The sequence below is a fragment of the Bidens hawaiensis genome, unplaced genomic scaffold (genome assembly GCF_021521415.1).
Source record: "Bidens hawaiensis isolate Kalapana, Puna unplaced genomic scaffold, B.hawaiensis_p1.1 tig00009067_1, whole genome shotgun sequence".
Lineage (NCBI taxonomy): Eukaryota > Viridiplantae > Streptophyta > Magnoliopsida > Asterales > Asteraceae > Bidens > Bidens hawaiensis.
Genome location: NW_027491664.1, coordinates 1,020,726 through 1,045,754, shown reverse-complemented (window position 1 = coordinate 1,045,754; position 25,029 = coordinate 1,020,726). Strand labels below are relative to the sequence as shown.

Here is a 25,029-nt window from a genome sequence, read left to right as displayed (position 1 = left end):
TAATTTATCTTTTAAGAGTTTGAATGATTAAACAGAAAAAAAATGTATTTAATATGAGAGAGAGGAAAGAAAATTTAAAATACAAAATTATTAATAATAAAGATAAATGTATTTAATACGAGAGATATAAGGGAAAATTTAGTAAGAATTAATATGGTGATAACATGTGGCAATAAGAAAGTTTTATTTATTATATAGTATAGATTTACTTTCTAATATTTTACATATTTTTTAAAGCAAAGGCTCTGACATCCTAGAACTTCCTTGCAAATTGACCCACCTACCTAAGAGGAAATTCATAATTGGAAAAACGCTATGGGTATGTTTGGTTGGAGGTAATGGAATAAAAGGGGAATAGAATGGGAGAAGGAATAGAATGAACAAGGGAATGAAATGGATCATTACCATTCATTTGTCTTGTTTGGTTAACCTATGAGAATGAAATGAATTATTAGTTAATGTTGTTTGGTATAAAAAAAAATCATAGGAATGAAATAGAAATAATAAAAACATTTTTTCTCATAGTAAATTATTATACAAAAAAAATGCAATGGCGACGGTGGTGGTGGTAGCTCCGGCAACAAAAATGGTGGTGGCGACGGTGGTGGTAGTGGCGGTCAGGCGTCAAGGGCGGTGGTTATGGTGGGAGGGGTGGTGGTGGTCAAGCGATGGTAGCATTGGTAGTGATGGCGATGGTAGGAGGTTGCGACGGTGGTTGAGGTCAGGTGGTGGTGGCGGTGATAGTCAGGAGGCGACGGTGACAATGGTTGCGGTGGTTACGGTGGAAATGGTTGTGGTGGTTACGATGACAATGGTGGCGGCGACGGTGTGGTGGCGGTGGTAACGCTAGCGGTAAGGTGGTGGTGGCGACGACGATGGAGGTGTTGGTGGCGTCGGAGGTGGTGGCGGAGGTGGTGGTGGATACGACGAAAGTGGCGGTGGAGGCAAGTGATGGTGGCTATGGTAGTGGTGGTGGTTGATGTTGTTAGGTGGTGATGATGTTGAGAAAGTATGATGAATGAGGAATGAAATGAAAAAAAAGAAGAGGGGTGGTAAGGAATAGTTTTGATGGAATGAGATTCCATGTATAATGGATGATTCCATTCCATTGAGCAACCAAACACCATATTTTTCATTTCCAAGCAATGAATCATTTCATTTCAACTGTGATTACTGCATACCAAACGCTACCTATGGCTTAACCTGAATCAAATTGCTACAGTAAGACTCGAACTTACCACCTCCTATAAGGAATGCCATGGGACTAAACAACAATGCAATAAAGCACTTAAAAGCCAGTTTCTCTCTCACACGCCTTATGTATTATAGTTAAATTTTAAGAAAAAAAAAGTTAATTCTTTTCTCACAATTCTCTAGTTAAAACTACTTGAACTAGTTATGTACCGGATAACCTTCCCTATGTATGTATATACATTGATGGATTTAAGTGAAAACTACTAGATATTTAAAAAGAACATTTTAATAACTAAGTACAAGTTTATTACCGATTAGATTTTACTTCTATGGTTGGAAACTCATGCTTTAAGATTACATTGATAAAATTGATTTTCATATGCAACTTATTTATTCTAGTCTTCACATAACAAACCTATGTGAGTTGTGATAGAAACTCTTGATGTCTTCATTCATTATTCATATGTTCACTTGGTTCTCGTCTATGATCTATTGATCGTGAACATACATCCGTCATAGACAAACTTTTCCGATAGTTTGTGCTACCAAATCTATATGTTGCAACGAGGTCAACGTTGTTTTTGCTGCATCATGCACTATATATCGGATTCAACCAAATTCTGATGATTCGTTGTACATTTATTTTGTTCACCGAAAATCCCAAGACAGATAACGTTCACTCGCGTGAACTTGAAGCCAACAATGGAAAGATCTGAATTCTCTTACCAAAGATGCAAAACAGTTTCCCAACAGACAAAGCCGTTTTTTTGTCCGAATATGAAAACGAGACAGATTGTAGAATGTAGATGAAGTGAAATAATTTTGTCCGATTTATAATGAAAAATCTACTAGTTTGTATAAACATATGTGGTTTCGTAAAAGTTTTCTTAGCGTGGGAGAACAGAGCAAGCATGCGACATAGGGAACGGGTTGTTCGATTTTACTCAACATCCATAATAAACTACACCATGTTTTTATCTTTAATTACAAAACTATCACCGTCACGAAGCAGATCCAACGGTAATTAATTGTTTCACAAACAAATCCCAAACCATGTAAAAATTTTCCATCCATCATCAATTCATCATCATGCTTTTTATTACTGCCAAAAATGTATGTAAATTCATTTTATTACCTCTGCACACGCGTATATTATGTACATAAATTACCTCCCTATAAGGCTTCAAAGTCAAAATCCATGTAAAAACAACCTCCATGCTAATCTGCATCACTTCCATAAATCTTAATGTTAACAAAACTACATTGAAAACATGTGAACTTAAGGCGACATAGGACATACCAGTTTACCGGGTCAAATGAATGACGTGGAAGCTGATGTGTCAGATTGTTCTCTGTCTTTACATATCATCTTTGGCATGACCCAACGAGGGTATTTTTTACTGAACGGAACGTTTGCTTCCGGAAGAATCTGTGGAAGAAGATCCTTTTCCAGTTGAGAGATAAGACCATGCTAGAGCAGTACCTCCAAGTGTAATTGCAACACCAATTGAACCCCAAATCCACCTCTGTCTTCTCTGCCTCCTTAGCCTAAGTCGACGCATCGTTTCTAAATCATACACGGTTCAAATTAATATAACGCTTATTTTTTTTTCGAAAATCACCAAAATAGACAAGTTGATCCAAGAAATTAACAAAATAGACATGGACTTTTATACTTTGAAAAAACCATATCCAAAATCAACCAATCAGAGGACAAACAGGCGGAGCCAGCTAAGAAGGCTGAAATATAACTGGCACAAAAATCAGTGGGTCATTAAACAACCAATCTAATAGTTACACATGTAAAGTACCGGCTAGATCTTATTAGACGGTGGGTAAAAGAGTTGGCTATATCTTAGCTGGCGGCTAAATATGCTAAACTTTAGCCGCCGGCTAAGAATTAGCCCATCTTTTTCTATGCTGACTAAGAAAGCTGGCTCTTTTAGCCGCTGGTTAAGATCTAGCTGGCACTTTACTCGTGTAATTACTAGATTGGCTGTTTTGTGGACCCATTGTACATTTTAATGCTGCTTTTTGGCGTTTTCTGATTGGTTGGTTTTGGATATTCCTATTTTTTGAAATGCTCAAAGTCGAAGCCTATATTGGTGATTATCCCTAATCTTTGGATAATAAGAAGTCTGCAAAAAGTGATAGAAGACTAGATTCTCACCAACATTTTCTTGATTCCTTTGAGACATTTCATGATTAACAGCTTCGTAGTAATGCAGTCTATCCAACAACCTATTGATTTCAAAATTCTTTGACTGCAACTGGGCTTCCATCTCAACCTCCAGCTCAGCCCTCGCAGTTCCTCGCCCAACCGAATTGGAGACAAATCTGAGAACATTGACCTGATGACAGAGGTCTTCACCAGGGTCAATGGGTGACTCATCATCCACCATTGTGGGGTCTACAGGAAGAGTTAGTCCAACGAAAGATAATTGTTCCCGGATTCTTCCCCATTGGCTTCTCATGTCATTTAGACGCGTTTCTGCTTGCTTCCGTTTTTCCATCTCTATCAAAAAGCCTGATTTTAATTCCTGTAGTTCACCCTGAATGTTGGTTGCAGTGTGCTGAACTCCAGTCTCGGTTGCTAGTTCTGTCGAAATAATGTAAATATAGTATCTCAGGTCAATCCATGCCAACCCGTTCGATCAAACCTGTATAAATAACCAACTATATTTATATATAAAGAAACCAGATTACCTTCCCAAGCATCATAAAACTCAGCAACTACTGGAGTGTTGGTATTTAAAGACCGCTCTACTGCATGATTACTAGTATCTCCATCAGTGTTGCTTCTAACACTCATTGAATCATGAGGATCAAAAAAATGATCCATCTCACCATCTCGTTCCAACGTATCAGACTTTCTTGAAACATCATGTTTATCTGCTTTATGCAGCAGCAACTTGACATTCGCATCTTCAACATCACCAGAAACAGTATCCGTAACGCCAAACATCTGTCTAGATCCAACATCAAGATTTTCATTACTATAAAACTTGACATGTTTATCCTTGAGATCACCAGAAACAACAGCATCCGATATATCAAAAGCCTTGCTAGAATCAATAATAATATCCTCCGCTTCTACACTTTTCTTGATCTTTACGGTATTTTCATCTGTGATATCAGAAACAGCTTGATGAAGAACCGTATCATCCTGAGAATAAGTCTTTGAGAGGCGCGGTCCGCGCCTCTTGTGGTCAACAATGTAAGGTGACGTGGGAAATGATAAGGGGGAATCTGGAAGGGGAGTTGGTTCGGGAGTAGCGTAAAGTGCAGGTGAAATTTGAGTCCAGTGATGCTTTCTTTCAACGGTCATCGTGGCATTTCTCATAATCGGCTTTCTTTCAGCACCTGAAATTACACTGCTGTTCCTCCTCTCCAGTTTCGGTTCAGGCTTAGATTTCCTTGATGCTCCCAGCTTTGAAGCTTTTGGCTCTATCAAAGTATCCAAAGCTACTGTTGTAAATGTAGGCATTGCAACATGAAAAGATCTGTATGATTTCAAACAGAAACAAAATGAAATATGTTCATCGTGTTGGGTTGGTGGGTTGAAATGTGCAACCTGAACCTGACCCATATTATTATTTGTGTCAAATATATCAACCCTGACTCGCACACACATAAATTTGGGTTGACCCGAACACACCCATTTAACCCATTTATCAAAAAAATTAAAAGATTTTTTTAAAAACAAAATTTATAGAATTTTGAGTTGGGATAACAAATAAGTAGGGAAAAGTTAACGTACAAATTAAATAAACGTGTTAAATGTGAGAATCAAGTAGTGTAATTACTTTATGTTGTAATTACTACACTATAATTACACTACCTGATTTGGACAGTTAGCACGTTAATTTAATTTGTATATATGATTTTTTTTTGAAAAATATTAAAAATCTAGAAAAATGGAAAACGGAAAAACAAAACAAAAACAAAAACAAAGAAATAATGACGATAAGATATTCTAAATTCATAATATTTATCGATATATGACGCTAATAGGTTAATCAATTGATGTATTATGTATGTATACTAAACAAACTAATCCAATCTGAGTATACGCCGAATTGCCTACATATCTTCTTCAAAAGAATCAGACCATTGCTCTTAGCATGTGCTACGTAATCTGCATGCAAGGATCTGTTTTATCTGCCCTTCCGAGTCAGCCCGTACTCCAAAAAAGCAGAGGTGAGGTCCGGAGAGTGGGACGGATCTACCTGCACTCAATTAGTAGCGCTGGCACGTCACTCGGCGGGCTTTCAGGGACTGGGTAGGGTGGATTATAGAGCTAGGGGCTAAGGTTTGTCCCCGAACCCGCAAAAAAAATCTAAATAGATCAAGTTTTTCTTGCCGAGGGAGTTGCGTCGGAGACATCTTTTTCTGAGGAGGAGGCATCATTCATTCAACTTACAATACATCTCAACCAAATAAGATCAATAACATGTTAACGAACAAATTAACCGAATTCTGAAATATAAAACAAGCAGATTCGAATGTGAAACATCTTAACATTACCAAATCGAATAACAGATGAATTGTAACGTAAGTACCTTTAAAGAAGCGAAACGAGATGATCGAATTAAAGCAAAGGCGGAAACGAGAAACAAAGAAGAAGATAAAGATTATAATTTATCCCATGGTGTTGTGGAGAAAGTTTTCGAACAAGACTCCTTCCTTCCTGTCTCGATCTCCATTGGTTATGACAAACACCTTAATCATACAACATGCATGCCATTGCTTTTATTAACAACCACAAAATAAGTTTAACGTCTTTTAACTCGTTTATTATTCTTAAAAAATAACTTATTTTGTTTCTACTAAATTTACTGTTACTCATTTTTTTCTTGTTTTAAAAGAAAAACTATATTCTTTTGAAAATTAACATAAAGTGTATTTAACACATATCAGTTAAGGGTTACTTCTATATTCTTTTTGGGAACATTACTTTATGCTTACTTTATGATCTAACATTATACATGGTAGACCATGTGTTGTACTTGAATTATTTCTCTGGATTCATCCAATAATATTGTGCAATGCAATGCTAACTGGACACTCGTTGAAGCCGTCTGAGCCTGTTGTAGTTCAGGAGAATGGTGGTTTCACCAAAATTTCTAATTTTTTTTCTTTTCTTTTGTTTTCAAAAATAGGAAATAAAGAAATAAAAATAAATTTTCTAATAAAAGAAAATAATATATAAATAAAATTTTTATTTATCAAACCATCTAAACAAAATTGAGCCAAGTAATACAAAATAACTTAATAAATTAGGCAAAGAAATAAGAAATAACAAGTATGCTATATAGTTGAGCTTTAAAATTATAAAATTAAAGCCCGTGAAGTAAAACAAATTAGGTCACACTTGTTGCCTTCTTCTTCTTCATCGTGATGGCCTGTTGTAGCAATATGCCTTCTTCCAAACAATCATCATCATCATCATCATCATCATCATCGTACTCAGTATATCCCACCAATAGCAAAACTATGGTAGGGTCTGAGGAGGGTAAGATGTAGACAACCTTGTCTCTACCCTTTAGGAATAGAGAGGCTGTTTCCGGTGAGACCCCCGGCTCGATAGTAGTTTTGCATCAAGCCTTGGACATAAGGCACATAGCACTCAATCATCGGGACACCGCCAACTGGTGCATGTACCCTTGTCTTTCGGCTATCAACGTCACCACATGATGCCTGATTAACCTTCCGCCACTTTTAACGTTATTTTCACGAGATTAATAAAATAACGTCAGATTAGTGCAATTTCACTTTTGCCCAACGAGGGTTCACACATATATACATTATATGCGCGCACCGCAAGCAGGGCGAGCCTTCTTCCAAACAAGCCAACACTAAAAAAAGATCCAATGGCTCTTTCACGAATCACAAGACCCGACCTCTCTTTACCAAAGTGGGCTCGCGCCCCGCTGATTGTGTTACCGCGTTATGGTGTGCGCTACTGACGTGGCTCATGCCACCCTCCTCGCGGCTCCCATCGCGGACCACAACAGTTAGTCTTAGAGCATTCACACGTCAAACCTTCACAAATTGTCACATTATATTCCAAACTTTTATAAAAAAAACTTCGCTTTCATCCACAACAACCTTCATGGACTTTATGCCCACAATGCACAAAGTTTGCAGCCATGAACTTTGTGACCACAATGAAGAAGCTTGTTGCAAGCTTGTCTGCCTCCGAGCCACGTCATTCAAACCTAAAAGTTTGTTCGACATTGTGGATGCTCTAAAGTGGGAATCATAATGAGATCAAATAGACGTAAAGCTATAATAGAAGTTGGGAGGTATATGAACTACACAATGCATTATAGTGACATGATAGTCACACAAATACATTATATAAATTATCTTTGAACCCGATCTACATCTAACATGATCATCAATTTAGTATCAATGAGCAAGTGTTAGAACGTTTATTGTATTTTATAAATTTAAATGGTAGCAAGATGTAACTTTGTTCCCTATATAGTGGGCTATCTTGTATCTCATTATTCAATAATCATAACAAAAACCCTTCGGTCCATCAAGTATCAGAGTTGATAGCGAGGACTGCTGCAACCCACTCGAAACATCTGTAAAATCCGTAAAGGCCCGAGGAACCATAGTTGGCTTGGCCCGGAATTATTTTTGTGAATCAAGAAATCGTGGTCACTTAGAAGCCCGTGTAATTCATAGAAGACAATTGGCTAGGGTGACAACACAATCTTGGGCTCAAATGAGGTAAGCAATTGGAGTCACATCCCCTTTCATCTAAATCTTAAAAAAATTGTGTTTTCAATGTGTATTCTCTAGAGGGGTTGTTTGGCGCATATGATTATTCAAGTGCAAGCCATAGGTTTCTCTGTCAATAACGTGTTTCATGCACGCACAAAACACATTGAGGTTGATTTCCACTTTGTCAGAGAAAAGGTAGCACAAGGCGAACTAAATGTTCAGTTTATATCCACAGGTGATCAAATAGCTGACATATTCACAAAGCCTCTACCATCACAACGATTTCTCCTTCTACCGTCCAAGCTTCAGGTCGTTCCTGCCTTTAGCTTGCGGGGGACTGTTAGAACATTTATTCTATTTTATATTTTTAGATGGTAGTGATATGTAGCTTTGTTCCCTATATAATGGGCTATCTTGTATCTCTTTATTATTAAATCAATCATAAGAACAAAAATCCTTCTGTTTATCTAAGAGTTACAAATTGGTAACATAAACTCACAACTTCATAACAACCAGGGCAACTTTATGCTTACACTTAAAAAATCAATGACAAAATAAACGACCCTCTACTTCTTGTAATTATTCATGCCCTCTCGAGATTCAGTCACTGATGTTTATGTAAAGTCTTCCTGTGTATACTCATGAATTTTGCAACAAACTCTGCAGGAGCAGGAAACATATATAAACAAATTTGAAAAACATAAGGTGTAGCACAACTTTTAACTTTATATCAATTTCATGCATTCATTTATCATCATAAGTTATGTAGGAAATATTACTATTTATCTTTATTACCTTCTAGCTTTAGTAAGGCATTGGTTCCAGTTGGGAGTCTCTTATCCTGTAGGTTGGCATTAACTTTAAGTCAAAATATATTAGACCAAAAATAACATATAAGTCTGGTAAATGAACAAGAACTTTACATAATAACCATGCCAATAATATAATTCCCTTTTGATATTAGCTTCAACTCCCTTGAGGAACTGTTCAATGAGTTTCTGCATAACGGAAACGAAATGAAAGTTTTATTTATTTTATTTTATTAAATTAAAGGTTATCGTTTGACCTGAAGAATAAGTTTTGGATGAACAAATTCCACCAGAAGTTTCTGTAGTTTTCCCCTTGTGAGAACTAGCCTGATAAAAACAAAGTTTAAGGATGTTAGCTAGCTTCTTATCAAGATTTTACAAAGTATAAAATTTATTTTAGAAACTAGCCTCTTGTGTGACGGATCAGCTAAAACGTCGGAAGCGAGGTCAATAAGTACATCTTCCCATCCTATTGCAATTGGTTGATCTTCAACAAATGGATAGCTGCATACGTGGTCGACTTTTTAGATTCATATAAAGATTATTATCAACATAATATTTGTTATCTTACTTGTGAGATTTGCAGGCTTCAAGAGCCATAATTGCTTTCCTAAAATTCTGTTTGGATTTATTAGCAATCTTTGCAGCAAATTTCATCGGTAAATCAAACTTCTCTTTTCTTGATATCTGAATAAGTACTTCCATGATCTGAGATTTAAAGCACGGGAAATTAGATAAAGTTGGAAACTTTAACCGCATAAACTACATTAATAGAACTTACTTCACGAGTTATCGGAGCATCAAGCTTAATAATATGACACTGAGTTTTCACTGATTCAAGAATGCTGACATCATCTTGACAACAAAGAACGAGTTTACAAACATCCGAATAGCAATCGATAATCCACTTTATTAATTTTTGATTACTTTCATCAGCTTTGTCAACATCATAAAGCACCATTACTGTATTAAACAATAGGATGTGTAACTTAAAAAAACTGGACCTTTTAGTTTAAAGAAATTATTAAAATAAATGTACCTGTGTAATCTGGCTTTGTATTAGCTATACTGGTTTCAGTAGTAACTGCATGATCACTACCTATTTGTTTGACTGAAGCCATAAGAGCATATCTAGAATTAGCTTCCAAGTGCATATTTAGCTCTATATGGTGAGGACTTGATGTTACAGGAACTGCTACTTGAGTGAGCTTTGCTTCCTAAATCAATACGATAAGACGTATATAATTACACGGAGAGAAATTTGATAAAGGTAAGGATGCAAATGTCCCTTGATGACTATTAGTGAATTCATGACATGACATGAACCTAACATGAAATTTGTAGTTTGGGTTTAGTCTAAACAGGTTTGGGTCATTTGCCGGTCGAAGCCATGAATACGTTTAGCTAAACGGATCGTGTGTGTGTCTTACCCAGCGGGTTGACTCGTATAACCAGTTTATCTACATAATAACATAAACTATTTGGGTGTTTCTATCTATATAAAGTTTAAAAATAAAATGTCATATTTTGAACACAGTTGCTTCTAAAAAAACATAATTTGTAAACTTAGAACTTTAACATATTAATACGCAATTAGTTATAAATAAAATTCTATTTTTGGGTTAAATTGGTTGTATTTGTGTCAATCTGCGAACACACAAGTCGTGTTAGGCTTCATGTGTGTGACACGATTCTCCGGTCCGTGTCGGGTTCAACCTGCGAACACGACCCGTCTAGCAGCCCTGCATTAAAGACATATAGATCCAAACTCTTGTATGTTTTGTCTTCAGTATCAAGCCAAAAACACATCCTAAAAACTTACATACCTGAATCTGGAAGTATCTTAACTCATGAGATACCTGCAAAAAGAAGACCAATCTAAAGTATCTGTATACAAATCATAAAGGCTAAAAGTTGTTATTCTAAATAAACATAATATTACATTCCGGGCAGCATCCCCATATATCTCACTTAGTAGAGCCATTGCCAAAGCTTTCTTCCCTGACCCGCGAGGTCCCTTCAAAATAATATGTGGAAATATTTCTTGCGACGCCTAAACGAGACAAGGTAAACATTTAAAAGACCAAATTTTCAGACACAATTTCAGAAAATAATGAATGTGCATAATCTACTTACCAGTTTTTTAAGTTGCAGGGCTTGTTGTTTATGGCAAGTGAACTCGTTTAATGATAAAGGTTGATACTTATCCGCCCAAAACCGTCTTAAGTTTTCAACTACAAAAGCTTTCTTAATAAACGAAGCTTCATCGAATGCTCTTAATCTTTCTGGGGACTTCTTGGAATTTTTACTACATCCTAATCCTATGCAAGATAACCAAGTATCTGTCTGGCATTTTCGCCTATTTGCAGTAAACGTGCAATAACTCCCGTTCGACTTCCCATTCACATCTCTTATATTAAAACCTGCAGTATTATGATTAGGAATGGGGTTTAACTTATAACGCATAATCGGTTTGGGCTTTTTTTCTATGAATAATTTGGGATCCGGGCCGGGATGATCTTCCAACCCTTTAGTCTTAATATTCTGGGCTGACACTGCAACATGATCTTGAGAGAAGGAAATGTCACCATATGGAACAGAATGTTCGGTTGCAAGTCGTACTGGACTTTTGACCAATTTTGCGTTTGCAACCGTCTCATTGATCTCAACTTCTTTGTCTTCCGGTGGGGTGATACTTCTGCGCGATGGAGGCGTTCTACTTCTTCCCTCTCTTCTTTTCAACCGTTGATCGTGTTTTAAGTTTTGATCTTTGTCCCTTGATCTAAGTCTAGGTGCTGATAACGTTCTAGCGTAACTCGGCTTATCAGAACTTCCATTATTATAAAAAACAGCAGATTCTTCATCATTATCCGATAGATCATCGTCTCTAGCGGGTATGAATGTTGAAACGCGCCTCCTACGTTCAGATTTTGAAAACGGACTGATACTTCTCCCGGGTGGAAGAGGAAGCGGGCCCGGAGTTGGTGATCTAGAATTCCTATTCTCGCCTCTTCGAAACTTGTAGGGAGACTTGCTGTGTCTTCTTGGAGGATCAAACTTTGAAGAGTGTCTTCTTGTGAGTCTTGATAGATTCAAGTTCCCGGGTTCATCAGAATCCAATTCTGTGGTCTTTTTATTGGACTTAATCCACGGAAATTCATGTAACTCAGTTTCGGTATCAGACGGTTCATATCCGCTTTTTCCATGTTTCATGATGGATAACGAATGCTTACGCGACACTCTGCTATATGATTCCGGACTCTCCATAGCAGACAATTAATAAGCTGAAAACCCACAAACTCTAGACCAAAATAATAATAATAGTTACAAGGGAAAACGAACTGGTTCATGAATATTATAATTAAAAACTTGGTGGGCAACAAGAAACATCGATGTCTACAAAGCAAAGACATCGTTGAAGACAATGTGGTATTGGGTTGGCACATGATTCAGGCTTAGATTTTAAAACCAGTGAATATACAATCAGCATGAACATGCTGTCGTTGGGTAATTGCATAGGTAAAGACAGTATAGTTTTTAATCAGATTCTGGTTTGTCTGTAGCTGTGAAAAAAGGTGCCTTCGGGATATTGTATTATTTTATGTGATGGTTGAAAACACACATGATTATAAATATATAGAGGTTTAAATCAGAGTTATAATAATACTTAGAAACCATGTTATTCATAGCTTAAGACAGCAATAACACATATGCAAAATAAAGTTAAGCGATAAACAAAACAAAATGAATGCTCCGTACCAGAGTTGTTGATCAAACTCTTAACTTATAAGGTTTAAATAAAATTATATATATACAATTTTTTTTTTAAAAAAAATCCATGCCTTACCATGCTCTAGATGCCGGCTGAGACCTGTATGGTGTCAAAGACGGCCCTGCGATTAACCGACTTAAAAATTAAATCGAAGCCGAACTGTTTTGAAGCTGATTATGTAGAAACCGGTTTGGAACCAACTGAAAGTCTGAAACCGTAGGTTCGGGGCCGGTTGGCAATTCTCTCTACCAAAACCGGTTTACCGAACCAAAAATCGGCCAAAACCGGTAGTAAAACGGTCAACAAATCGGTTTCAGCTCGAACCAAAACTGGCCATAAATCGGTTTTGACTTTTTGTGACCGAACAAACCGGTTTAGGGTTTGAAACCAATTTGTGCACCTCTATAATGCGGAGTACGTACGCTCTCTACTTCATGCTAATTTTAGTGTCATTCGGTGATAATGGTTTCGATGGTCATTAGGCATCTACTTCCAAGAAGAGAGCTATGGAATGGTGTAGATTGATGAATGCATAGAAATCTTACGTGATTGTTATATTAAATAGAAATATAAATTTATTAAGGTTGCACACATATGTCACACACATATATATATATATATGCATAGAAGGATAAAGTTGACCGTTGAAAATTGGTGGAGGGTGACAAATGCGACCAATGCTCCCCAATCTCTCCGTAAAGGTTATATGAGCTGCACATTAATCCATGACAAGAACAAAGGATGATTGATTCAATCTTTCCAACATCATGAACAAGAACAAGGGATGAAATTGAAGCAAAATCTTTATTGATTGATCATCAACTCAATGTTTACAATTGTGATCACAGGATATATATAGCCCGATGATGTACATACGCGTCGTTTTACATGATCGACACAAGAGTCTCTAATCTGTTACTAAATACATAATCGACAATAAACATACTTTCTATACACCTTTGACCCTAACTTTATAATCAAACTTGATAGACAATTATGAGGCTAACAACATCATGATTCTTGTGAAAAAAAAATCAAATGTTAATTTCCATAGATTTCATGCATGTTATGATGTTAACGTAGGCATCTACAAGAGTACAAGTAGAATTAACAAACTGTAAAATAATGTCCTAATGTGACGCCATCATTCATTAGATTTTCTGATCAATAAATAATTCAGGTTTTTAAAATGATCAAGATTAATAGAGATAGACATTAAGATATGATATGTAAATACTGCACCCAACCATTACAAATGTGTAACTTATTTAAAATCTTATAGATGCTTCAACAAGGAAAAGTTTAATCATAAACGATGATTATTCTGATACATGAAAGAAATGCTTTTATGCAATTTTAGCAAGATACTCATCAATCGTGGTGTATTTTATCTCTGGATAAAGCTCGCTAGCCTCCACACCAAACGAAGGTTCGATCTCGAAGTTTGTTGCGTCTCCATTTATCAAAACAGAATGCATTATGGACAAAACAATGCTTAACCCAAATGGAGCCTCTGCAAGACAGCGACTTATTATTTTCCGGACTATATTTATTTAAGTCGACAAGTTTTAAATAAGCGTGTTCTTTGATCGAACTCACCTTGAATATTTTTGAGACATTGCTCTTCTTTAACATATGTTTTCTCGAGGGTCTTGCCAATCTTACTTTCCCAGATGGAAACAATTTCATTAAATGACAATGTGTTGCCCGGAGGTCTGAAAATCAATGTCTTGTTCAATGTACGCAGGTCATCAACTGCTTTGATGGTAGTCAAAGCTATATCCTCTTCTTTGACAAAAACAACTAGATCGCAGAAAACAACACAACGACATTAATAGATTCGTTCTTAGTAGGCTTTTGGTATGATCTCTGTATCATCAGATGAATATATCAGTTTTGATGCCTGTTCTACCATGATGAATATATCAGTTTTGTGCATTCATTTTTTTAGTTTTAAATTCGTTTAGTTTTTAGGTTATGACAAGAAAACATAATGGAATAGTATTTAGTCTATTCTTTCTTACTTATACTCACTGCAACTTCAATATGTGTAATTACATCTTTTAGGAATTGTACACAAAATGTGTGCTAGTTTAAAATCCGTTTTATGCTTCCTAAAAGGTTGAGGCGACTCTGTAGAGACTCTGGTTCTACGTACCTCAATCCTTTGTTTTATAACTTATACGCCAATGTACCTTTTGGGTTTCCATCTCCGATAATGGTAATCTTCTCTCTAGGGGCGGTGTATGTGTCCATTTGCCCCACGGTTGGTAAAAAGTAGCCTGCAAAACCATTGCATGACACAAAAGTGTGTGGGATAGCGGCGGCTTCCACAGCTCTACGAATGTTCGCCTTTCCCGCAAAGACGCTCTTTGCTGGTTCGACAGCATTGACATGGTCAACATCGGTTCCAAATTCCGAAGGTAGAAATCTCTACATAAATATTAAAATTACATGTCAACTAAACAAAAACACACAAGCTAGAAAAAATTCATCTTAAAAGATTATAGGTCAAATTATACAATCAACTAGTCAACTAGATATATTTTCAACAAAACAGAAAGTTACCTTAACATTTCCTGCTTCTTTAATTGTTGTAATGAGCTTGACTTGATCGGCTATCAGTTCACCGCCTACCGTCGAGATTACAACATCGACTTGCTTGATTGCCTTCACTAAACTATCATGATCATTAATATCTCCCTGAAAATGGTTCAAGAAAATCATATATTTGCCATATAAATGCCTTAAAATAGTCAAGAAAAACAGGATTATCATCACACAAAGTAAAGTAAGGCTCTACTTACAATAAGAATAGTGGCACCAAGAGTTTTGAAATTGTCTATGAGCTTGGATTTTTCTGGATGTGCGGTTGTGCCTTCTCTGACCAAAACATAAGTCGGGTTTCCCTCTTTCACGCTCGCCTCTACGATGAACTTTCCGATGTACCCGGTCCCTCCAATGATCAAGATCTTGCTTTTCTGTGCCATTGTGATATTGCCGGCTGCCAAAACTGAGTTGATTTTATTTTTTGAAGAGGAAAGAGCTATGAAAACTGATATATGGTGTAGATAGAATATATCGAAAACTTTATGTTAATTATAATTATATTAAATATACATATACTTTTGGTGAAGTTGCTGTCTATGATGAAGCTTTTTAAGGTTGCCATTTGCGAATGATAAAGTTTGACCGTTGAAAATTGGTGGAGGTGGTCACAATGCAACCAATAATATCTAGATTCTAGAAATATATAATCCATCACAAGCCCATCTACAAAGCAACCCATCATATACCCAAACATTTGTTCAAATGTGAGAAAGTCCATATCCAAGCATAGCCCACTCATTTGATAACCAACACAACATGCAACATAAACGTAAACATAAACAAAAAACTAACATTAATATATCACAATATAACATATCTATTTTCAACGGTTCACATATTCTTAAACAAGTATTTTTACCCGCGTATTACTGCAGATCATGTTAAATACATTATATGTTCGAAAACTTTAATATTCATTCGTGGATGGTGATTTTAGATAGGTTACCTACCGGGAGTAATTTGTGTAGTAGAGGAATCGATCTTCCATCTATATATCCTTTATGAGAAGCAAAAGTAGAACATGGTGTCATGTGTTTGGTGATTGTTCTTTGACAAAGAGATTTGGAGGGCGGTTGGTAGATGGTTGGAGGTGTCTTGGCCAAATTCTAAAATGTCTGAGGTGATGTTTTCTTGGTTGGATTATGTGTCGTATAGTAAGCAATAGAAAGTTTTAATTGAAGCGATTATTTTCTCAATTTGGTGGTTCATTAGAAAGAAACATATTGGTATTGTTTTTAACAAAAATGACCTCAACAATGAGCCTCTAGTTGATTTGATTATGCCTTTGGTGTTTTATGCGTTTCCAATCAGTAACGGATCGAGGAATTTTTCTCACAGGGGTCAGAAACTTTTAGATCGGTACTCAGTTATATAAAAAAATTGGTTGGTTCGACTGTTCAGGTCAGGTCAAATCGATATGTAACTTTTTACTCGACCGGTTTGACCGTTCCGGTCGGGTCATAAAAAAAACTTAACCAAACAAAATATAAGATAACCAATATATTTAATGTTGTTTTCTATGGGTTTTCATTTTTTGAAATCTAACCATTACATCTTCTACTTTAACATTGATAAGTAAGTCTTTAATTCTCAATGTAACAAATACAACTATCGCTTAAATTTTCATCACCCATCCGATTACGCAAATCAGACTTCACGTACTTCATCGCCGAAATACATCTTTTAACACTTACGGTTGTGACGATAATACAATAGCTAACTTTAATAAACGATACACCAGTGCAAAGGAATGGTGTTATTTTGTTTGAACCGTCAATAGAACAAGACTTGCTAAACCACTTAAGTGTTTAAATCATTTATCTCCTTTCAAATTATCGATATATGTTGCGAGTTCAAATGAGAGTCTTCTTTTATCATTTTCATCAATATCTTATGGGTACATCTCGACTAATCATAATATTTTTGGAATAAAAAACGCCAGAAAATTATCACAATAAGTTAAACAACTCAAAGAAACAAGTAAGTTGGATTGGGTATTGGGCAAAAATTGGGTAAGGTCTAAATTGGGTTTTGGGATTGAAAATTGAGTTGAGTATTGGTCTTTTGGACTAATTGGTAATTTGGTATTAAACTCAAATTTAATAGGAAAATTTGTTTATATAACATTGATGTAATTATATATGTAAAATTTTTATTTTATTTTTAGAAGGGCCGGTCTCAAAATTTCATGGGAAACCGGTTTCAAAATCTCACAGGGTTTGGTTTTAGTTAAATAGTTTTTCTTAGCTTGTAAAAGAAAAAAGTTATTCAATATGAAAACACCCAACCATTACAATGTGTAACTTATTCAAAATCAATAAAACAACATCACAGTGTTTCAACAAGGAAAAGCATAATCATTAACAATGATTATTGTGATACATGAAAGTGATACTTTTATGCAATTTTAGCAAGATACTCAGCAATCGTGGTGTACTTTATCTCCGGATAAAGCTCACTAGCCTCCACACCAAAGGAAGGTTCGATCTCGAAGTTTGTTCCATCTCCATTGATCAATACAGAATGTGTTATGGACAAAAGAATGCTTAATCCAAATGGAGCCTCTGCAAGATAGATTATTATTTTCCGGTATATAATTCTTTAAGTCAACTCGTATTAATTAAACGTGTTCTAAGATAAAACTCACCTTGGATATTTTTGAGAACTTGTTCTTCAGGAACATATGTTTTCTCAAGGGTCTTGCCAATCTTGCTTTCCCAAATGGAAACAATTTCATTAAATGACAATGTGTTGCTCGGAGGTCTGAAAATCAATGTCTTGTTCAATGTACGTGGGTCATCTACTGCTTTGATGGTAGTCAAAGCTATATCTTCTTCTTTGACAAAAACAGCTGGATAGAATACAAAACATAAAGACATTAGCAGATTCACTCTTAGTCGTATGGTATGATATCTATACAATGAAATGAATATATCAGTTTTGATGTTAGTTCTATCTCGAGTTCTCGACTATCAAAAAAACAAGTTGGAGATAACAGCAATATGTGTGTCAGTTTTTCCTTTTAAAAAATGGGACAAATATTAAACTCCACTTTGGTTCTATGTACTCTACTCCTTTGCCTTATAACTTAAAAGCATTATGCGTTAATGAGTGTACCTTTGGGGTTTCCATCTCCGAGGATGGTAATCTTCTCTCTAGGGGCGGTGTATGTGTCCATTTGCCCCAAGTTTGGTAAAAAGTAGCCTGCAAAACCATTGCAGGCAACGAAAGTGTGTGGGATTTCTGCGGCTTCAACTGCTCTACGAATGCTCACCTTGCCCGCAAAGATGCTCTTCGCTGGTTCGACAGCATTGACATGGTCAACATCGGCTCCAAATTCCGAAGGTAGAAATCTCTACATAAATATTAAAAGTATTGGTTAAGTATGTATTGAGTAGATCTAGAGCCAGCGAACTCATACTTGAGCCAACGGACTGTATCAAAAGTATTGGTTAATTATGATACTAAGTAGATCTAGAGCCAGCGGACTCGTACTTGCACCAACTAACCGAAAACGAATAAGCTAGAAATGATCCAACTTAGAAGATATTGGATCGGATTAATATTAGAAAAGGTCAAATTATACAATCAACTAGTCAACTGTATATGCATAAACAAAACTATAATTACCTTAACATTTCCCGCTTCTTTAATCGCTGCAATGAGCTTGAGTTGATCAGCTATCAGTTCACCACCTACCGTCGAGATCACAACATCGACTTGCTTGATTGCCTTCACTAAACCTTCATGATCATTGATGTCTCCCTGAAAATGGTTCAAGAAAATCATATATTAATTTGCCTTAGAAATGCCTTAAAATGGTCAAGAAAAGCAGGATTATCATCACACAAAGTAAAGTAAGGCTCTACTTACAATAAGAATAGTGGCACCAAGAGTTTTGAAATTGTCTATGAGCTTGGATTTTTCTGGATGTGTGGTTGTGCCCTCTCTGACCAAAACATAAGTCGGGTTTCCCTCTTTCACGCTCGCCTCTACGATGAACTTTCCGATGTAACCGGTCCCTCCGATGACCAAGATCTTGCTTTACTGTGCCATTGAGATATTGCCTGCCTTCAAAACTAAGTGGTTGATTTTACTTTTTTAATGAGAAGAGAGCTATGGAAGTTGATACATGGTATAGATGGTATATATAGAGACCATTATGTGATTATTATATTAAATAAAAATATTCTATTGGTGAGTAGTTGTCAATGATGAAGCTTTTTTTAAGGTTGCCACAATGCATAGTGGAGGGTGACAAAATGCAACCATCTAGAAAGAAACATGATTTAGAAAATATTATAAAATTAAGAAAATAGTATATATGATCAGATGGATTAATGTGTATAGCGAATTTTGTATCTGAAAGCATGATATCTATGAATTCTGTGTATAGCGACTTGAATTTTTAAGTAGTTTACGTTTATTAAGCGTGTTCCTGCCGGCCGTCGTGTATTCATATGTGTATGTTCCCATACTAATAAAATTAAAAACATTAATATATATATTTTTTTTTCTAAAGTGAACATTAGGGCCGTCCCCGAGAATGAGAAAAAAAATTTAGGCCTCATACGAGACAAAATTTGGGCCTCATCCTTATAATATAAAATCATTGGTTATATATCAAAAAACCACAATACGAGTGCTTTGAGATAGTTTTGAAAAAAACACTTATGTATACATGGTCCTTTGTCAGCCTTTGTTTTCCCCCTCTAGCTACTTATTTTTACGTTTTTAGGCGCTGAAGAGTTATTTGAATTTGAGAACGGGAAAAACAAAAATAATTAAAGTTTCAGTTATTGATGTTATGACACCAATATTACATTTTGATTTGGCTTTATAAACCCGTTGTCAAGTTTATTCAAAAACAATTTTAAAAAAATCACGTATAAGGTTGCTCGGGGTTTTGAAAATTCCATCAGAGTTTTTTCCAATAATGCCTCTAGACAAAGGTTGAATGAAAAAGGGGGGAAAATATTTGGATTAATTATACGGAAGACATATGATAAGCAGATATGATATATTAGTAAGCCACTAAGTTTGATTTGAGTTAATATATATAATTTTAATGCTTGTGGTTCAATTTCTATCTCTACATCCAGGCCTTCTTCTTTGTTTAATTAAATTGGACTTGGGCCTTAAATATTATATAAAAACTACAAAAAAATCTTTGGGCCCTTAAAACGTTTGGGCCTCGTGCAGTGGCCTGGACTGCACTGCCCAAGAACCGGGCTTGGTGAACATGATCTGAAATAATTTTCTTTTTTTTATATATATTTTTTACAAATTGTGTTTATTTATTTATTTCTTTTCAAGTGAAATAGTGTTTTTTTCCTAATGATAATTTTTTAACAATAAGTCAATAATCAACCATACGTGATTATTATATACGTTTAATTAAGAATTAATAATTTAAAATGCCTTTAAACAATAGTAAAATACAAGGATATACGTAATCATGTAGAATGCATGACTTTATAGTGATTCAACATGTTTGTAATTAAACAATTCATTATTTTAAACCACATTAATTTGTTTGTAATACAATATTGGCCTTGAATCGTAGAAAGGAAAAATAAGAAACTTCAGAGATAATGCCGGGAGAATAATATAATGCAATTTTCCTGCGACCAATTTTAAAAACGGACATATTAAACAAACATAACTAGCACCTTAGGAAAAAAAAATACATAAACATAAGTGAATGTTTTAACCACTTGATTCACTTAAAACTGAATTTACTTTTCCTGTTAACGCAAAAAAAAATGAGAAAGTAACAATACCGTTTCATTTCTTTGCTCGTTACACCAAAACTCCACAACTTCTTTATTTGAGGCCTTCATTTCCGTCCCATTAAACAATGAACAAGATCTTTAGGACGTTTAGAACTTGGAAGGTATAGGTATAACCTTGAAGAAACCGAAGATAATTAAAGGAACATCAACCCCTTTCTTATCAAGATTAACATGAAATCAAACAACTTCCATACAAAAATATTTACCTTTCTTGGAATACAAAGAATTCAATTTAAGACTTGTTACTACATTTGGAAGAACAACTGGTCAATAATATACCGAGTCACTTCATTTGTCACATCCTGACCAAAGGCGGCGGAACATGCCGGTGTGCAACTGATTGTCCAAAACACAAGACACTATTAAAGTGACAATATTTAATCAACTCATTTATTTCATAAATCAATAAACAATCACATAACTTGTTCATACAAAACAAATTGAATACAAGTAGACAAATATATATTGTTCGTTTTGCTAATATCCTAATAGTCTTGATAACGTTTTTCGTCAAGTCCTCAAGTCAACAAAAGTCAACAAAAGTCAAACCTGTAACATTGCATAAAATAAAGTTTGTCAACACAAAAGTTGGTGAGCAATTTTATACTTTTAAACAATAAGTATATAATAGGAAATTCCACAACTTGTATACAAAATAATATATAATAGCAACAATTTGGATAAAATGAGATCGCTAATAAGCATACATTAGCGACACTGTCTATAAGAGAATACCAAATAGATCGGATTTCCATGAGATCATTAATAATAATACATTAACGACACCTTGCTATAAGGGGATGCCAAATAATCTAGGATTTTATAGTTATCGTTAATAAGAATACATTAACGACACCTTGCTACAAGGGGATGCCAAATAGTTTAGGATTTATGAATCAACCAACCAAAAGCGGTAAACACATAAGCATATACGCATGTAGGCATAGAACACCAAATTGAGGATTTTATTTACGTAAAGTATACAATAAAGTTTGTGGTTTAAGACTCAAGTATAAAGCATTTAGTTTGAATAAGTATGCAATATTACCCCCAAAACGAAAGATGGAAAACGGGGTATGAAAAGTACTCATGTTCAAGTAACAAACTTGATTCGGTAAAATGACGAGTAACCGGAAGGATGAGGTTTAACGAGCAAAGTCTAGGTGAAAGGAAGTCTTTAAAGAATATAAATGATAAGAAATGCAACAATTTAAAGTGGAAAATTGGATTTTAATAATCCCTATTGAATGGCATTGACCGATAATAATCTCTATTCATTTTATCGCCACTAGCGGTCCCAAATTCAAAAAAGTTGGTCCCCAATGGTCCCTCGTTAAAAAGGACTTAACGACGTTATACTTTATTCCGAATTTCAAACCAACTTTTTAGGGCTATTAATCGGAAGGAAGATACGAGTCGAATGATATAAAACTTAGCTCCAAACAATGATTTAAACAACTTAATTTTGGTTAATTGTAAGTTCAAACACCCGAATTGAAGCATTGCTGTAACACCCTTGGCAAACACAACATCGTCCCACTCTTAGGCAAATCCCACATCGGCCGTGGACAAGAGAGATCCTTGGTTCATAAGTAAATGTCCTGCCTCTTCAACCATTAACGCGTTTTGGGCTTAGTTGGCTGTGGAGCACATGAAAACTCCACGGTTAAGCGTGCTTAGGTGGAAGTAGTACTAGGATGGGTGATCTCTTGGGAAGTCTCTATCTGTGAAACCAAAAACAAATCCGTGAGCTCTTCATGGGCAGAGCGGATAATATTGGTGGTGCGAGGGGCCGGATGTTACAATTTCTTCGTCATTTTGAAGCACTGTTTCGAACTAAGTTTTACACCAATCGACTCGTATTCTCCTTACTATCAAAAGACCTAAAACATTGGTTTGCAACTCAGAAAAACTATAACGTCGTTAAGTCATATTTAACGGGGGACCAATGAGGGCCAACTTTTTTGAATTTGGGACTGTCAGTGGCGATAAAATGAATACGGATTATTATCGGCCAATACCATTCAATAGGGATTATTAAAATGTAAAATGTTTAATGTAATCCGTATTCATTTTAAGCGATAAATATTTACATTTTAAGCGAGTGTTCGGTTTTGTCGGTCCAAACTTTGTTATAAGATCAAGTTGGATTCAACATTTCCAAGTACTTAAGAAAATAACTAAAATTAGTTTATGAAGTATTTTTAAAGGTTTATACAAGTCTTGATAACTAAAAACACACTTGTGTGTCTTAAGCGAGTGAAAATCGGTTTAGTTCGGTTTGGTTCGGTTTCCATCTCACAATAAGTTCATAGATGGTTTCCACATGCCCAAATATCAAAGAACTTGTATAAAAATAAATGAAGATACTTAAGTTTTACAAACCAAAAGGTTAACAATAAAGTCTTTAAACGAAAGTTTGGTTTTCGGTTCGGATCTTGTTCGGGTTAAGACCGAGGTAATATTCTACAAACCCATAACCATATAACTTATAAAAATGATTTTAGAAACTTAAATACAACAATAAGCATGTTTAAACAATTATTTAACAAAACTAGTAAACGGTTTACGGTGTGGAGCTATTTACGGTTAACCGAGGCTAGTCTCTTCAAACCCATAACCATAGAACTTCATAAATATGATATACAAACTAAAATAAGCAGAAGTTAAGCGTGGTTAGTAAGCAATAATAAATTTAGATGGTTAGATGCGGAAAATATATAACAAAGACCACGAAAGTCCTCCATGTAGCCTTGCCTTACGAGGCCCGACACTCAACCGACCGAGACTGGAAAAGTGACCACCAAAGGTACCAAGGGGTGTATATTATATATATGTTGTGCCATAAGTTATAAGTGTTAATATGTTAGTGAGAATCAAGTATTATGGTCAGTTTGACTTTTGAAAGTCAAACTACCAAGAACAAAGAAAACAACCATAAAGACTCTTGAATTTGAGTGAGAATATGAAATAAGAGCGGGGATGGATGTAGGAAATGGTCTTGTATTTATGGGACAAGTTGGAGGGTTAAACAAGAGGTTTGGAGGGTAAAAACCGAGTTTTGGTCAAAAGAACAAACAAGAAAACATGGTTGCAGCTGCTGTCTGGAGGTGCCGTCGCGCCACACGACGCCTTAGGTGCTCTCCCATTGCGTAGCGCGATGGGGTGGATGGCCCAGAGTTTTCAAAGTTTCAAAATTGGCAGTTTTGGCCCCCGAAGTTCGTTTTATGTGTTTTAACGCGTTTTAAGGACCGAAAATGATGTTTTCAAGACCCAACAAGTGTAAAACAATATTGTAACATAAAATCCATCATTTTGATTATATCGAGGGTTTCGGTTTACAAAACGGGTCAGCTTACATAATAAACAAATACGAAACGAAAATACGATTGACTCGAAATTTACGAATGTCACATCATTAAAACTCTTCTACCCATCTAACTAACCCAGTGTATTCCCATGCCACCCGTGTCACCCCAAAAGATTCTGGACCGAATCCCCTCTCATAATCACAGAAGACATGCAAAACAAGGACATTTAGTACACATGAAAGTGCCCTTGAAACTAAAATAATCAAAGTAGCCCGAACATCAATATAATCAAAGCATTAAAGCTTTCCATTTCAAAAGTTTCATCTTGAACTTATCAATAGTTAACGTGTCCTTCAACCTAGCAAGAATCGCTCCCAACAATGAACCCAAATAGATAAATGAAATCTTTTGAGATTTACACTCCGCATAGAAGCAAATGATTTTATAACATTGTAATAAACTCAAACACCAATAAGATTAGATTTATGAAGATTACTCTTAAATCCAGAATTCAAAAAGAAGCAGTTTGGAGTCCTCGGACAAATATTATCCTTATTTCTTAGACCATGCCCTAAGGACAATTTTTATTTTACAAAAACAGTTGCATTAGGCATAATGCAAACTTTTTGTCAGATAATGCAATTTGAAAGACATAGTTACATTATCAAACATAAAGGTTGCATCAGGTGTAATACAACTTAACTTAATACAACTGTTTTTGTAAAATAAATGTTGCGTTATACGAATTTTGTAGTAGGAGATAAATACAAGTTATCCCCTCCAACCTGAATACCCTTAAA

General features: G+C 35.5%; 4 protein-coding genes across 5 annotated transcripts; all 4 read right to left on the bottom strand.

Annotated features, from left to right (window-relative positions):
- Positions 1 to 1,863: 1,863 nt before the first annotated feature.
- Positions 1,864 to 4,696, bottom strand: LOC143530929 (uncharacterized). Of its 2 annotated transcripts, none has more exons than XM_077026334.1 (3): positions 3,901 to 4,696; positions 3,365 to 3,793; positions 1,864 to 2,761 (listed from the first exon to the last, which is right to left on the bottom strand). In XM_077026334.1, the coding sequence occupies exons 1-3, from the start codon at positions 4,679 to 4,681 to the stop codon at positions 2,592 to 2,594; spliced, it is 1,380 nt and encodes a 459-aa protein (XP_076882449.1). In that variant the 5' UTR covers positions 4,682 to 4,696; the 3' UTR covers positions 1,864 to 2,591. The 2 variants fall into 2 exon arrangements, with proteins under 2 accessions (XP_076882449.1, XP_076882450.1); XM_077026335.1 differs by having other exon boundaries at positions 2,608 to 2,742.
- Positions 4,697 to 8,478: 3,782 nt separating this feature from the next.
- Positions 8,479 to 9,939, bottom strand: LOC143530928 (replication factor C subunit 3-like). Its single transcript, XM_077026333.1, has 8 exons — positions 9,781 to 9,939; positions 9,523 to 9,704; positions 9,313 to 9,449; positions 9,150 to 9,245; positions 8,999 to 9,068; positions 8,856 to 8,930; positions 8,728 to 8,773; positions 8,479 to 8,592 (listed from the first exon to the last, which is right to left on the bottom strand). The coding sequence occupies exons 1-8, from the start codon at positions 9,893 to 9,895 to the stop codon at positions 8,537 to 8,539; spliced, it is 777 nt and encodes a 258-aa protein (XP_076882448.1). The 5' UTR covers positions 9,896 to 9,939; the 3' UTR covers positions 8,479 to 8,536.
- Positions 9,940 to 13,757: 3,818 nt separating this feature from the next.
- On the bottom strand, positions 13,758 to 15,590 carry LOC143530953 (eugenol synthase 2-like). The gene is made up of 5 exons (XM_077026361.1): positions 15,321 to 15,590; positions 15,082 to 15,216; positions 14,709 to 14,946; positions 14,113 to 14,316; positions 13,758 to 14,026 (listed from the first exon to the last, which is right to left on the bottom strand). Exons 1-5 carry the CDS (start codon positions 15,501 to 15,503, stop codon positions 13,860 to 13,862), a joined length of 927 nt encoding a protein of 308 aa, XP_076882476.1. The 5' UTR covers positions 15,504 to 15,590; the 3' UTR covers positions 13,758 to 13,859.
- A 1,901-nt stretch (positions 15,591 to 17,491) lies between these two features.
- Positions 17,492 to 19,323, bottom strand: LOC143530954 (phenylcoumaran benzylic ether reductase POP1-like). Its single transcript, XM_077026362.1, has 5 exons — positions 18,997 to 19,323; positions 18,754 to 18,888; positions 18,241 to 18,478; positions 17,771 to 17,974; positions 17,492 to 17,687 (listed from the first exon to the last, which is right to left on the bottom strand). The coding sequence occupies exons 3-5, from the start codon at positions 18,299 to 18,301 to the stop codon at positions 17,521 to 17,523; spliced, it is 432 nt and encodes a 143-aa protein (XP_076882477.1). The 5' UTR covers positions 18,302 to 18,478; positions 18,754 to 18,888; positions 18,997 to 19,323; the 3' UTR covers positions 17,492 to 17,520.
- Positions 19,324 to 25,029: the final 5,706 nt, after the last annotated feature.